The sequence below is a fragment of the Callorhinus ursinus genome, unplaced genomic scaffold (assembly GCF_003265705.2).
Source record: "Callorhinus ursinus isolate GAN/ISIS: 27379988/994484 unplaced genomic scaffold, GSC_fseal_2.0 scaffold41, whole genome shotgun sequence".
In the NCBI taxonomy this organism is placed as follows: domain Eukaryota; kingdom Metazoa; phylum Chordata; class Mammalia; order Carnivora; family Otariidae; genus Callorhinus; species Callorhinus ursinus.
In genome coordinates this window covers 14,782,914-14,797,806 of record NW_027397103.1, presented here as the reverse complement: position 1 = coordinate 14,797,806, position 14,893 = coordinate 14,782,914, and the positions used below count along the sequence as shown (strand labels likewise).

General features: G+C 44.9%; 1 protein-coding gene across 1 annotated transcript; it reads right to left on the bottom strand.

Annotated features, from left to right (window-relative positions):
* Positions 1–6,370: 6,370 nt before the first annotated feature.
* On the bottom strand, positions 6,371–14,362 carry LOC112837383 (transmembrane protein 132B-like). Its single transcript, XM_073881307.1, is given in 5 exon segments — positions 6,371–8,435; positions 9,447–9,650; positions 11,581–11,834; positions 13,927–14,018; positions 14,321–14,362. Coding segments are annotated over 5 exon segments (1,737 nt in total). The 3' UTR covers positions 6,371–7,290.
* Between the last annotated feature and the right edge of the window lie 531 nt (positions 14,363–14,893).

Genomic DNA, 14,893 nt, shown 5'->3' with positions numbered 1-14,893 from the left:
AGCCCTTAAGGCTGGTGGGCGCATCAGTATGTGGTCAGACAGCATGGTGTTTAAACACAGATCATAGAGAAGCAATTTTGTCAGCATGAACGTGCCATTGGTATGGCATAAACCCCTTTTCTGCCAAGAGCATGGATCATCTATGAGATATTAAGTGTCTTTCACAGTGTGTTAGAATCACTTCTCTTTCCCTGGATTTGATAATTTCTGTGTTAATTGATCCTTCACTCCCATCCCTGTCCCTGCTGCGTCTTGGGGGTGTGCCTACCTTGCAGGTGGTGAGGCTCACGCCAAACATCACCCACTGGGAGTGGTGGACCCTTAATTTGTTTTTGGAATTCAAGAAGTGGTCTGCAGTATGATACCTCCAGAAGTCAGACAAGGCTCCCCGTGGAGGATACGTATTTAAAAGGGTGTGGAGACCAGAGAGAAACCAGCACAGGCCACAAGGTGGTGGCTCCGTGTCTCATGCCACGAAGGAGGACCTGAGTCCTTCCATGGGCAAACCCTGGCATCTCTCAGCGCATTGTTTTGCTGCTGGGGTTTTGCCCAATCCAGCGCCTAGGTGCAGCTGTGGGGAGGCAGGTCCAGCTCCATTGCTCAGATGTGCAGGCAAAAATCTTCAAAAGAGAAGAAAGAACTGAAAGGCCTGGGGGTGGGAGGTGTGTGCACACAGCTACCAGCTCTGGTCCACCCACACCCACCCATGATGTTCTCACAGTTGGGAAATGCCCACCCTGAGCCAAGGAGCCGTGGAACCCAGAGTAACAAGGACATTCTAAAACAGGACTGAAAGGGGAAAGAAAAGCCCTCTGTCAGGAAGCAGGAGAGACATGGATGAAGTATATTTTATAAGCAGTGCCTACACCTGCCATTTCAGTACATTTCATTCATTGGGTCAGGCTTCATCATAAAAGGAATGGGTTGTTCCATTCCAGTCTTGCCATACAATATCAGGATTGTGAGGGACCCCCATTTTTACGTGATTTCAGGCCAAATAAATAACGGGAGCAGTGGCAAGTCAGGAGTGACCTAAGCCATCCTGAACAATTAGAACATTTTTCAATGGGTAAAACAGTGAGCCCCGCACAGAGCCCGGATTTCAAAGCAATGCCCACTTCATTGTAAAGTGCAGCTTATCCCAGTGAACAAAAAGATGGTTTCTACTCCCAGACTCTGCTGTCTCTAGAGAGACAATCCGCAGCCTAAAATAAAATGCACACATTTCATCTAAACAAATGGCCCAGATCGACCATTTAAACCAGAGTCATTTCTGTGCTTCTCCTAAAACACAGACACCGGCTGGTTTTATCCATTGATAACATTCCAGCCTCCTTAGATTGAGAACATTTATTTCCCTGGTAGAGTTTAAAGCCCTTGGATGATTATTTCCCACCTACTGGTCTCCAGCTAAGGAAGGGTTTATATTAAAGTCTTCCCTGGACTTTCCTCTGTATTTTAAGATTTCTAAAAACAAACAACAACCCTACCACCATAACGCACATTAATTATACAGATTCAGCAAGAAATCTTTAGTACGTATTAAGAACTTCAATACCAGAAAAAAAATCTCAAATGCAGTATCTGTCATTTGCACAGAAACTTCTAAATGAAGTGCTTGTTCTTTTTTGAGTCTCATTGCAAATTTTCTTCCATTCTGGAATGCAATTATACTAAACATCCTATGTGAACACTGAGGTCTGGGAGGAACTCTCAGTGTCCGGTGGCTCGGCTCTCCTATTTTCCATTAGAGAAGAGGAAAGTGGATGAAGCTGTTAGTGAAAGATATTTTTGATAGTTCTGAAATAATGCTGATGGGAAGAATGGAGTCGGGAATTTGGGAGAGCATTCTGATGCATATTCTGCCAGCTCTTTTGAAGCGAGCAGGCACGATGCTTCATAAACTCTTTCTCAAAGACCGTCGACCACCAGTGCCCATTTACTTGTGGGTTCCTGTGGGGCGCAGAGGAAGAGCAGACTTGCTGAGGGGATTTATTAAGACCTATCAAGCAATTCAAGCCCTGGGTTTCCAGGGAGATCTCTCTTTTCATCTTGAAAGGGAAGTGTGGCATTTGCCAGAATGGCCAGGGTGACACGGGCAGTTTCAAAAAGTGCACATACGGCTGAGAGCACTTGGCAAATGCACCCACCCATCTTTTCAGCAGGACATCTGCACCAGTCTTCAAAGATCTGACCAGAATCCCCAGCTGTGTCGTGTTTTTCCTTATGCCCCTAGAACTCTGTCTGCTGTGCAGTCCCAGCTCCTGGGGATCTTGGACCCATGCCCTGCCCCCATCACAGACACAGACACACGAACACAGAGAGACGCATACAAACACATGCATGCACACAACACACATGAGCAACCATACACGCACAGGCACATGCACATAGTCACACACATAACCACAAACACACACACAAACACGTGCATATAAGCACCCACGTATGCATACTCACCGCACAATACACACAACTACACACGTGCATACAAATACAGATACACGAACACACATGTACATGCACACATCTGAGCCATTCACAAATACAACTCAAAAGAAGAACAAAGATAACCACCAGATTGATACTGAATATTCCCTTCATTTGAATTTAAATTTGGTTTGGTCCAAGAGGGACGTGAAAAACACCTGGACCTCTTCCGTCTTTCGCCCACTGGGTCATCTAGCTACAGAAAACTTCTGTCTGGGTGGCTGCAGGAATAAATAAAATAAATAAAAATATATAATATAAAAATAAATAAAATAAGCTCATGCTGCATTTACAGGGACAAAGAAGTGGGTTGAGGCTTTTGAGCGGAGAAAAACCAGGATCACTAGTCTCGAAATGGAATGCAACATCCGTCTGCCACCGCTGTTGGATGGACGGCCCCACCTACGCTGCCACCCCCACATTCTGCTGGTGAAATGGGGTGAAACCAGCATTCTGCTCAAAACACACAGAGGGCAGACTTCCACATCACCTAATGTTGTCACAATAAAACTCAGCTACCGATGTGGCAGTGAAACCAATAATGGTTTGCCTCGATGTTCTCTGCTTCCTGGGTATTCTGGAGAGACTTAAGGATGGTATCAGTCTGCAATTAACCTGGTCCATCTGTAAAATGGAAGTGAGGAAGCCAGTTTCTCTCTGTACACATGGTGTTTCCTGGGGGCTGCTGGGCACTGTTATCCCCAGGGAAAACGTCTAGTGTCTTCTGTTCTTACCCTCGCCCGACTTAGTGAGCCTGTGGATTTCAGCTCCACTGTCTCCATGGAGCAGCTGCTTCCCCATCCCCACCTTCTGGTCTCCAAAACAGCGTCCCCATCCAGACCTAGGGAGCAAACCTCTTGCATGCACCGTGTTCTAGGTGGTACTCTCTCTGTTCCTTCTGTGCCTTCGAGGATGCACAAAACTGGCCTACTGTCAGGATGGATTAACCAGGATCAACCTGAGCCATTCCATCCTGGAGTAATGGAAGGGACTTTATCCATACCACGCTTTGGATGGAATTGTTTCTTCAGACCCACAGTTTGAGTATCTCAACCACTAAAATCCCGCTCAATTTAGGCAAATGGTGTAGGACCCCAGGGGGCTGCATTTCAGAAGTAATCATTCATGTCCGTTTTCCACGCTGGGTTATGCTTCTCAGGAGGCAATGTCTGTTATGTGGATGGAAAACAAGAGTGAATATAGCCCATGGCTTCTAATTAGCAAGAAATTTTCAGAGCAGATATAATGCCAGGGAAATTTTATTAACTTGATGAGCGTCGATGCCAAAGTTCAGGGAAATTTAGAGTCCCTGTGGTTTCATACCAAAATGTTTATGCTTTTGCTTCTTAACAAATATGACACCCCCCACAGACATAAGAGAGAGGGAGGCAGTTCGGGAAAGGGGACCCCAGCCCCTGTCCAGTTCTTGGCTTTATGCTGACTGGGTTTTAGCACAAGCAGCAGATGTGACTGCCTGGGAGCAATTGTGTCTCACTGAGTGTCTGCACATCATCTCTTGCCTCAAAGTCCTCTTCAGGGAGGTGGCTCCGTTCCCAGTTCCGATGGCCACCACTATCACAGGTCTGCATTCCGAGTCTGCCCTGCACCAAGCCAAGCCTGCTCGCCAGGCTGCTTGCAGCAGCCTCCCTACCTGTGAGCTGACATCCGCGGCCTCTCCACCCACCACGCAACCACCCTGGCCCCCAACCCTACAAAGTCCCCTTTCCAGGGGACATGCCTGGCTGACTGTGCATGACTCATCCAGGAACTTGAGTTTAGATGCTTCTATTTCAGAAGCGAATTCCCGTTACGCTTGAGCCAAATGTCAAGGATCCAAATGGAGAGAAGGTAACTTTGAGAAGGTGCAGACTTCATTTGAATAATGATGTTGGAATTAGCATATACTTCTCTCTGCACCACCACCACCGTGGGGCCACCTCTCCAGGGAACACTGCAAAACCGCACAATTACCCCAAGGCTAACAAACAAGCTTTTTAAGTAATCTTTGTTGTTATTGTGAGTGATTATTTCTGACCATTTTTTTTCTTTATACAGGCCTACATTTTCTACATAGTTTACAATAGACACCCATGTCCTTGACAATCATGAAAACAATGCCCACACTGCAGCATCTTTTAATTTTACAACAAATGCCTCGGGGATCCTGGCTTAATTCTCCAGTTAAATTTTTGAAAAAAAAATCAAGCTTTGCCAGCCTCATTTCTCAATCCCAACGGTAACATGTACAGGACTCAGAACTCCAGCTCCTGAGGACAGGCTCAGTGATGTACCCCTGTTTATAAACACTCAGGCAGGCTACAGACAGGACACAGGACACACAGGAAGATCACAGCGGAAGCTGGTATAGACGGTCCCTCCCAGGGACAACAGTATGTGGAGAGGACACTGTGCTCTCCTGGGAATACCCGAGTCATCACAGTTCAGGGTCACACGGCCACCTCAGACCACTCTGCAGCACCTTCCCACGCCTGCTCCTGCGGACTCCATTTCTTAGAGTTGATCTTCAGATATGCAAGTCTACCCTTGCTGTCCTGTGAGCTCGCTGTGCGCACAGCCAAGATGGAAGGCTCTACCAACTGAAGCAAATGGGACAAGACATCATCCTTCCCATGGATGAGAGCAAAGGCAGGAGGGAGAACCATGTTAAGGTAAGAGGGTTGCATCCGAAAGACAGTGTCAGAATAATACCAGCATTTCTGGAGCAGTTATTCTCCGCTGGGTGCTGGCTTAAACTCCTTTCATATTAAAATTAGTATCACCAAATAGTTTGAAATCATAGAATAATAATGAGGTGCCAACGTAGGAATTTAAGATGCTAGCTTTGTCATTTTCGCTTAAGATCTGCCTCTTTTAAAGAAATAAAACATTACAGATTCAGCTGAAAAGTAAAAAATTTTTAAAAATCTGAATTCCTGTCTTCCACCCTCGGACAATTGCTACCATTCACTTCTCTTGTATGGAAGCATACAGAATCGAGGACATTGTTGCTGCTATTATTTTGAAGAGACTGTTATCTGTTACATCAATTAAAAACAAGGAAAATAAGAATTTTTATTATACCTTCCAAAAAGTTTCTTAGAGATAAATGGCTTAGCAGAGACTAAGAAGGGCCGTTCTAGCCCCAAATCCACCTCAGCGGCTCTTCCATCTTAATAAATAAAAATTGTATTTAATCTTCCTACCCTTAAATTCTTCCACTTCAGACAATTCCTCTGGTTCCTCCAATAACATTTGGTAAGTTATACAAGAATCATGCAATATGCAATTTCTTTTTTTCTTCGCCATGGATCTACAGCTGCCATGTTTTTCCTAACAATGGCTCGATCTTGGAATAGCTGTTTGCTTTTGTGATGTGTGTGTGTGCGTGTGTGTGTGTATGTGTGCACAGGTGTGTGTTCCTGCCAGTTATTCACCCCTCCCTCCTCTTCACATCCGGTGAGTGTTTTGTCTCTACCACAAAAGCAATTTTGAATATCTTACTGGTCATCGTATGGATGGACGTCTACATACTCTTAGATTGGACTATCATTCTACTTATCTCTTTTTACTCTTATTCACACAAATGGCAAGCTTCATCTGCAACTGTTTCCTTGGCAACTCTTTTTCTGGACATATAAAAGCTATTTTTAGAGTTCAGATTGGGTGCAAAAAATTGATGCGCAAATACAGTGCTTTCATAAATACAGCCCAAAGTAGTTCAAGAGATTGGACTCCGTCCTGAGAAGTGAGCCCCTTCAATTCCCCCACGAAGTTACAGCGACCGGAGAAAACAAAATAAACATGTTGGTGATGTCAACATTTCCCCAGAATTCATGTGAAAAAGCTTCATGTACAACTTATTTGTTAAATAGTACTCCCTTTATTGAACTCTTGTATTAAGTAAAACCTCATGTCCAATTCAAATACAAGACATTTCAGTAAGGAAAACCAGGACAGATAAAGTACGGGTATGAATGTACATACTGCCCCTGAACAGTGATGTGATGACACGTGGAGAAAACCGACATCCAGCATGGACACTCAGTAAAGGGCAAGATGTGACAAATCCCGGGCAATAAAACTTGTACCACAATCAAACAGACCTTGAAGACAGGACTAATTTATCCCCCCTACTCATGTTTATAAAAGAATTCCGGAAGCCAAAGAAACTAGTTTCAAAACACACACAGGGCAGGGAGTAGGGTGAGGGGAATGAGGAGCCCAGGGCACAGAATTTAATGAGGCATTCACTGTCATTGTTGTGCAGTGCATGCTCCTGGCATCCAGCCACACTTCAGTCCCAGCCCTTTGCATACATGCATCAAGAGCAGTGCTCGTTGAAAATAAGGGCTATATTCAGTTATCGTTTGCATATGTCTACTTTCAGGTTGTGGCCAAGTAATGTCCACTGTGCTTTACAAAGACCTAAGAATAGAAATATCAACTCCCAAATTCTTTCCAACTCCCAGTGGCCGTTTGCCCTGAGGCAACGAGTAACATTCATGAGTTCTGGGTTCTTGTATTATTACTGAGCCGGTCCCAGAAAGTGGGTAAAAATGTTGTCCCAGGAGGTTCCCAGTATCTCCTTGTAATTGACCTAGAGGTATATCACACCCTGGCTTATAACCCAGCTGCTATAGCTCTCCAGGCCTCTGACACCTGCTCAGAAAGGGATTCCCTGCCCCAGACCGCCCCAAATTGAAGCTTTGTTAAATCATCACCTATTGCTGAACAAATTCACTGCTCCACCGTTCAAAAAAACAGAAGGCATAAAGGTGAATACAAACATAAGAAAGGAGTTCACATGTGGTCTTGCAAGCTTTCCATATAGTCTCTAAGGTCCCGGGGACCCCCCAGCCCCGTGTCCTGACAGACCCACTTGATGTTGTCCTCACTGTCAAACAGGATGGAGTTGGTGTATGGGCCGCCGTCCTCCGGGAGGATGGTGGTGTAGGAGGTAAACTTGACTTGCTTCCACTTTGGGCCCGATGGATTTATAGGCTCACTTTTAAGGTCTTTCTCATAGACATAGTCAGAGGGTCTGAGCAGTTGACTATGGAAAGTCTTCTGGGAACCGCCGTTGAGAAGGAAGTTCCTCTCCTCGAACTGCAGGCCCCTGTCTATCATGGTCGTGCACTCCTCCGACGGGAGGGTGATGTCCACGGGGTTCTCCAGAAGTTCTACTTCATTCCCAAGCCAGACCCAGTCATGGGAATGGGGAATGTTGCCTTGCTCGCTCATGGTGACTCTTTTGTGTCTGTATTTCCAAGCAAAGCCCACACAGTTGATCAAGAAGACCAAAATGGCCAGGCAGAAGACACAGAGCAGAGCGTACATGCCGATCTCCAAGTCACTTCACCCCCAGGAGGTCACTGTCAGGTCACTGGGATCATTGGGTTCCGGTAACTTCCCTTGAGTGGGGAAGCCTGTGCACGCGTCTGGACTGCCACTCTTGAGTGATTTCTCATCCTTTCCTTCCTGGGAAGACTGTGGGGTTGTGCTTTTGTTGCTACGTTCCTCTTGGCCAACAGAGGCGCCATGTTGGAACCACTCCTGACCTGCTCTCTCCTGGTTTCCTTCACGCTCTATGGAATTACTGAGATGGTCTTTGTATTCCCGACTGATGCCCTCAATATCGTTGGTGCCTCCTTGGTGATCATCAATATTTGGTTCAAATCTGACCTTGACGTTTTCTTTACCCACGGCAAGAATACTCTTCCTCTTGGTCTTCTGACAGGGCTCACTAATCATCATTTTTAATTTAATCAAGGGCCCTTGCCCTTCACCCTGTGTGACCACAATTGGCCATCTGGACTGAAGGTTTGCTTGGACAGACACCACCATTTCATCCAATGATGACACAGTAACTGAAAAATCCTTGGGATCATAAATGTCTAAGGGTGTCACCAAACCATCATCGACCGAAATCCAACAACTAAGAAAAATGAAATTAAAGTACTATGTTATAGTTTATTTCCTTCAAGTTTGTAAACACATACACAAATTTATAAACCACACATGTGGTTTCTTATGAGATATGTTTCCAATACACAGGCAGAGAACAATAAATATATTTTAAAATCTGGCTCAGTTGCTATCATACATTAAACTGGCATAAATAATGGGCTGTAACCACACTGGTGTGAGGAGCAAATTTGTATACCATAGTGAATGCAGTCCTGTGTATATTCACTTAGTGAATGTCATATAACAGAATTTGACTGAATTTTCCAGAGTTTGAAAGATCACATGATGCATCTGAATCAATTTCAGGTGCAGCTAATCAGGCTACTGCTCAAGATAATATCACTTCAACATTCTTTATTAGAAAGACATGCTCATTTGAAGTATCTGAGAAAAGATGTATTATGGGGACTGGCATGCTTGAAAGACACAATGACCAACAAACAATGAATCATGGAACACTGCATCAAAAACTAATGATGTAATATATGGTGATTAACATAACAATAAAAAATTTAAAAAAAAAAGAAAGACACAATGACCTTGGTATAATTCGACCGGATTTGCTACAAGTTTAAAGATGGAGCAGAGTTTTAAGTTTCCCATAATTAATATAAACCAACAGATGTCTGGTGCCTATTAGCCATACTTCTTTAAATAGCAGAAATAGAATTTGCAAGTATCAATTATTACTTATTTTAGAAAGGAGAACACATGTGATCCTTTGGTCATGGTCTACCAGGAGTCCCCCATCACAGATAACCCACTGCAAAGTGGTATTTGGACACATGGTTAGTGTGTAAAATATATAAGAAGACAATTTATCCAAAGTACTGAGCACTTTTCTCAGAGACAAGACAGACCAGAGAGAAAGCAGAAAGAAGCTTCAAGGGCCCCCTGTCCCAGCTATGAGTGCACTACTGATCTCCTCTGCAGACGTGAGAGGGAAGGAAGTGGTCTCAACTGACCGGAGACAAAAGGACCCTGGAATCCCGCCTGCTGTGGGGCCTGGAGGACGTCCTGGGCGGACACCGTCGAGACAATAGCCCTCTTGTCCGCTCTGTGAGGCTGCAGGGCAAGAGACAAGCCGGCCACCAGCTGCACGCCCAGGTCGGCGATGGTGACGCGGTCATCCAGCACGATCACTGTCTTCTCAGCCAGGATGGAGTCAGACAGAGGTGGGAGCACCTTCAAAGGAAGCGGGCAAGCTCCAGTCTCTGCTGTACACACCATTAATGAGGGAAAACCAAAAGAAAAAGGTAAAATGCCTACCAAAAAAGTGGGGCTTGGTAAGCAGGTGGATGTCTTCTTTTCGATCATTTGTTTGCCACCATCCTTTAAACCCCAAATTGTGCTCTCAGTGCTAAGTCTGAGAAAGTCTCCAGAAAGTAGGAACTAGCTCAGACCAAACAAAAAAAAAAAAAAAAAAAAAAAAAGCAGAAACCTGCCCTTCCCTTTATTCAGCTGCAGTGACCGATGCAGGAGAAGTCAGCTACCACATTAGCAGGAAACATTCCTCCTAGGCTGAAGTGTCAGAACGACCCTTTATTTGGGGCACTGCTACCATTTTTACCCCCCAAGAAACACTGTTCTCTAAAATCCAAGATGATCAGAAACCTTGCTCTTTGAAATCCCTGTTGTCAGGCAGAATGGACCATCCCTCTCTTGCCTTGAGGACCTAAGTCACTTTGACACAGAGATGCAAATCTGATTTCCAACTCCAGTGCAGGATTTCAGATGATGCAACACTCCCCATGCACGTGAGTTATGCATCTCACTAGCAAGCAGGACCCTGGGTCTACAGTAGGGTCCAGACTGATGCCAATAGCTGAGGGTGTCCTGAGCTACCTACCCACACTCTGCTTCATTGGAATTTTACCTGCCCTCAGCCCTTGCCGGCTTCCTATCAGACTCTATCTCTTTTGTCCAATACGATTTCCCACATTTCCTCTGTGTGGTGGTCTCCCTAAGAGCAATAGGTCAATAAACCTGACTTCGTCAGACAATAGATTTACACCCGATGATCTTAAGACAGATGGTCTGGGGCTAGGACAACTTGTTGAAATGCAAATGGTTTAGAAGAGCATTTTCTTAATGTTTAACCACATCTCTCCATTAAAAAACAAGGAATTATAAATAGATCAACCTAATATATTTTACTTCCTTTGATTTATACAATATTAGTCATTTGTTTTCTTCAAAGAGCCTGATTTCATTTAGTGATAATTCCCCCCAAATTAAAAGATATTATCTCCCTGCTGGTGTTGGCCCATTAGAGCACAGAAAATGTAACATTTTCCTCAAAACTACTAGTTATATTTTGACAATCTTTTTACTAAAAATATTTAGAGAAATGGTGTCTCGCCTTCTTCCCCTGCTTAATATTTGCTCTTTGAGTAGTTAGATGTTTATAACATAATAATTGTAGATCCTTATAGCATCATTGAGCTCGCTGGGAAAATTCAGTGCAGAAAGGAATCTTAATGGCCTTAAAAAGTCATTTCACCTCATAAAACATCAATTTGCAACCCGAGTGATTCAGACCTGGACTAATGTTGTATCAATAAACCAGCTTTTGCAAAATCACATTTGGGCGAACCTTAAATTGTGATGTGATAAGGAATATTTAAACACTTTGTAAAGATAATGATCTGCTCTATAATCTCTTCACAGCCATCCTATTAAAATTAACTATGAAATATTTTCAATAATCGTCTAAGAAAAGAGAAAGCATGACATTAGGGAACTATGCGTGTGCATGTAAATAAGTATGACAAACAAAATGTGTCCAGACATTGCCAAGTGCCCCAAGGTTGAGAGCTGCTAAGACCAGGGACATAAGGTTACTTTCATTGTGTGTCTTAACAAAGCATCCCCTGGTGAAAGGGTGAGAAATCTGATCTCAAGAGCATCTCTAATTTGCAGAAGCTTCTCTGTGGTTAATAAAACAAGAATTTCTGAATATGTGGTCTAAAGGCTGATAAATTCTGTGTATTGTGTTCGTTGCTCCCTCCCACGTACCAACACACACTTGCACAAAACTGCCTCACACAAATGTATCTGGACACAAGCAATGAATGGGTTGAGTATTTGGGGAAAGTGCCAAGCAGTGCATTAAAGCTGCCTTGGTTATCCCCGGCTCCCGGCCCACCAGGGTCCTGCCGCCCTGGAGCTGCGCGATCCTCGGCTCCTCCACCTTCGTGAACTCGGCCACGAGGTCAGTGATGTCGAACTGCCAGTCGGGGCCCAGCATGTAGCTCGGCTGACCCGAGTCGGGCGCCTCGGCCGCGAACTGGGTGAGGACGCGCACGGCGGCGTGCTGGTACTGCAGGGAGCACCCCCGGCCCTTCTTCTTCTTGTCCTCTATCTCTTGGGTGGGCCTGGGGCACAAACCAGGATGAGCCTGCTCCTCATCAGGGGTGTTTTAAATGTCCTCAGTTTTCCAGCAACCGTAGGGCTGTGGTCATGAAAACACAGGACCTGGCTCCTCTCCTGGCCAAACGTGTATGTCCAATAGATTCATTTATAACCTCTTTAGCCATCAGGCCTGTGTTTTCCCGGTGCCAGAACTGTGGCTTCCCACCCAGAATTCAAGAAACAAAGATACTGTCTCTTGCCTTCAGCTTGTTTTCACTCAAGCGCAAGATCCAACCAGCCGGAGAGGCAACAGGAGGTTGAAGTGGAGGGTCCGCGGTTCCGGAGCCCTGCTGCGCTGTGGAATCGCCCGAGGGTGACCCCGCTGCCTCTTTCGGCCCAGAGCAATGTAATCAGAATGTCTTGGGGTCGGAGCTGGGAATCCACCTATTCCAAAGAGTGCCGGCGATTCCAATGGGCAGTAGTTTGGGAACCAGCGGTTTGAGCTCCAGCATGTTAACATGACTAGCCCCACTGCCCTGCTCCGCCCTCCCGCAGAGAAGGGACGCGAGCAAATCTCCTCCCTTGGGAAATTGGGGGTGCCCACCTCTGCTGTGGTTGTAGCAGGAAGGGAACCGGCCCGGGCCCATTTGTTTGGCCTGAGGCCAGCACCTGACGCGCGCGTGAGCAAGAGAGTTTTGAGAGTGATTGTGTTATTGACATTGCGAAGACAGGTGCTGGGGGAGAGTCCGGTGCAGGTCTGCTCGGCTTCCAGGAGAGGCCCAGGATCGGACGGCTCCCGAACCCCTGTGGTTGAAAGGGGCTCGTTATAAATAACAAAGCACCCCTTCCACCTTTATGACTCTCCACTGAGGACAGAAGACCAGCTATTACAACAAGAGATGCTCGAAATCGCTCCTATCGCTTAGAAAACCCCAAGGGTTTGGGGAGCCGGGAGCCACAGACGGAGACCCAAATACGTATTTCTTATAATTCACGGTATCACGGGTGGTGTCCAGTGAGGCATCGGCTCTTGGATAACCTCAGCGGCCACCATAGTAGCTGTTACTTCGCACGTTTACCTGGTTTCCAGCCACGGGGCTACTTCCAGTTGCCCACTGTCCCCCAGAGGGGCATCGGCGGCCGCCCGGCACTAAGCAGGATCCCGTTCTCTTCTAGCATTGAAATCTGCCCAGCGGCGCAGGCAGAAGAGCCGAGGGGCCGATAGCAACTCACACTCTCTTGTCAAATAATAGCATCCACTTAAGTGGCTGTTAGACCTCATAGGACGTAAACGCTTTCCTCTCTAACCCACTTTCTGTTTACACACAGGATAGGCGCTTCATCCCGGCATTTCCGCTTTTCTTCTGCCTCAAAAAATCAGATCTTCAGCCCCAGGCAGTTATGGGCTCCCTCATTAGGCCCCCATGCTGGGGAATTCATTGCCTCAGAAACGCTTGATTCCTTGAGCTGATAGCTATTTCCAAAGTCAAGGCAAAAACCACCACAAAAATCACTTATTTATGATGAGATTTGGGAAAGTTTCCTTTTCTTCTTTCTCCCTCCAGGGTGTTTATACTGGGTTTCTCTTTCTAGACTCTGCTACACCTGTTACAGAGAGCTATTATAAAAGCAAATTTATGTTGGTGTTTTTTGCTTTGTGACAATGTTAGCAACCAACAAGCTGCAAGCACACAGCTCTAACGTGGGCCACAGCATTTCCTGATCAAATGTTTGGACAAAGGGAACACAGCACAACAGCTGGTAAGGGGAGCAGCAGGGATATGGAGCTTGGGACCTTGCTCACTCACTCCCAACCTCTATTCCCTGGTTCTTCAGCCCCAGGGAAGCCGAGGCTCCAGTTTCTCAGCAGAGGTCAGAAATCTGGCCTTTTTAAAAATAATAGTATGATTAACATAACAATAAAAAATTAAAAAAATAGTAATAATAACTTTTGCGGTAAGAACACTTAACATGAGATCTACCCTGCTAAATTTTTAAGTGTAATATACAATATATATGTTTTCCAGATCAGATGAAGCATATTTAAGGAAAAGATTCGGTCACAGGAGCAAGATGTTTGGGAATTTAGGCTTCAAGGTCACCCCCACCCCCCACCGGATGTTCTCGCAGACTACACAGGTGCCACCTGCTAAGATCAGTGCAGCCAACAGGAAGCGCTCACTGCTGGTCTCAAGCTCCTCCCTGGCCTTAGGGGGATGCAGGACAGGTAGGGAGAGAGGGTGACCCAGGTTCAGTCCAGGGTCTGAGAAGGGATTCCAAGTTGACTTCTAAGTATTCCATTAGTAACAGTCTAAAAGGCAAAAGCAAACCAAACAGAAGACAAAAGACATCTTCCTTACCCTGAAAAATCGTAAGTATTGGGTCATTATTTTTCTGAAGAAGTCCTGCCCCCCCCCCCCCCTGTTTCAGTAAGAGTGAGAGGTGTGTCTTCAGGAAGGTGGTATTTCAGAGGGTGCTCAGATTACAGGCCGTACCCTGTCCCCCTTACCTGCAGTTTCAGCAGATGATCTTTCTTCTGACTTGTCCTCATAAGGTCAATGGTAGCCTAACTGCTAGGGCTGTGCCATTCATCTCATCACATGGGTATTTATCACCCCACGTCGTCACATGAAGAGGGGTTGTACTGGTTATCCACTCTGTGTGTGCGGGTAGTATATATGTATAGGAAGTATATATATAAATATAAAATGTAATGTATAATTATATCTATTATATATAGTAACATACTCTAAATAGTATATATGTATAGTATTATATATAATTTGTATGTATGTTTTAATGAATTATTGTGCACTTCATATATATTTTATATTTATATAATGTATAAACATGTTAAATTTGTATGCATTATATATTCATTATATATATTTATATTATATAGTACAGGTATAATTCTATGTATGCTTTATGGGTTATTGTGTATTTCATGTATATTTTATATTTATAGAACATAAATGTTTTATTGTACATGCATTATACATATTTATGTTATAGAGATATAGATAGAGCCCTTGGATTATAGAACAAGAATATGAAGTGCTATTATCACTCTTAATTGCCT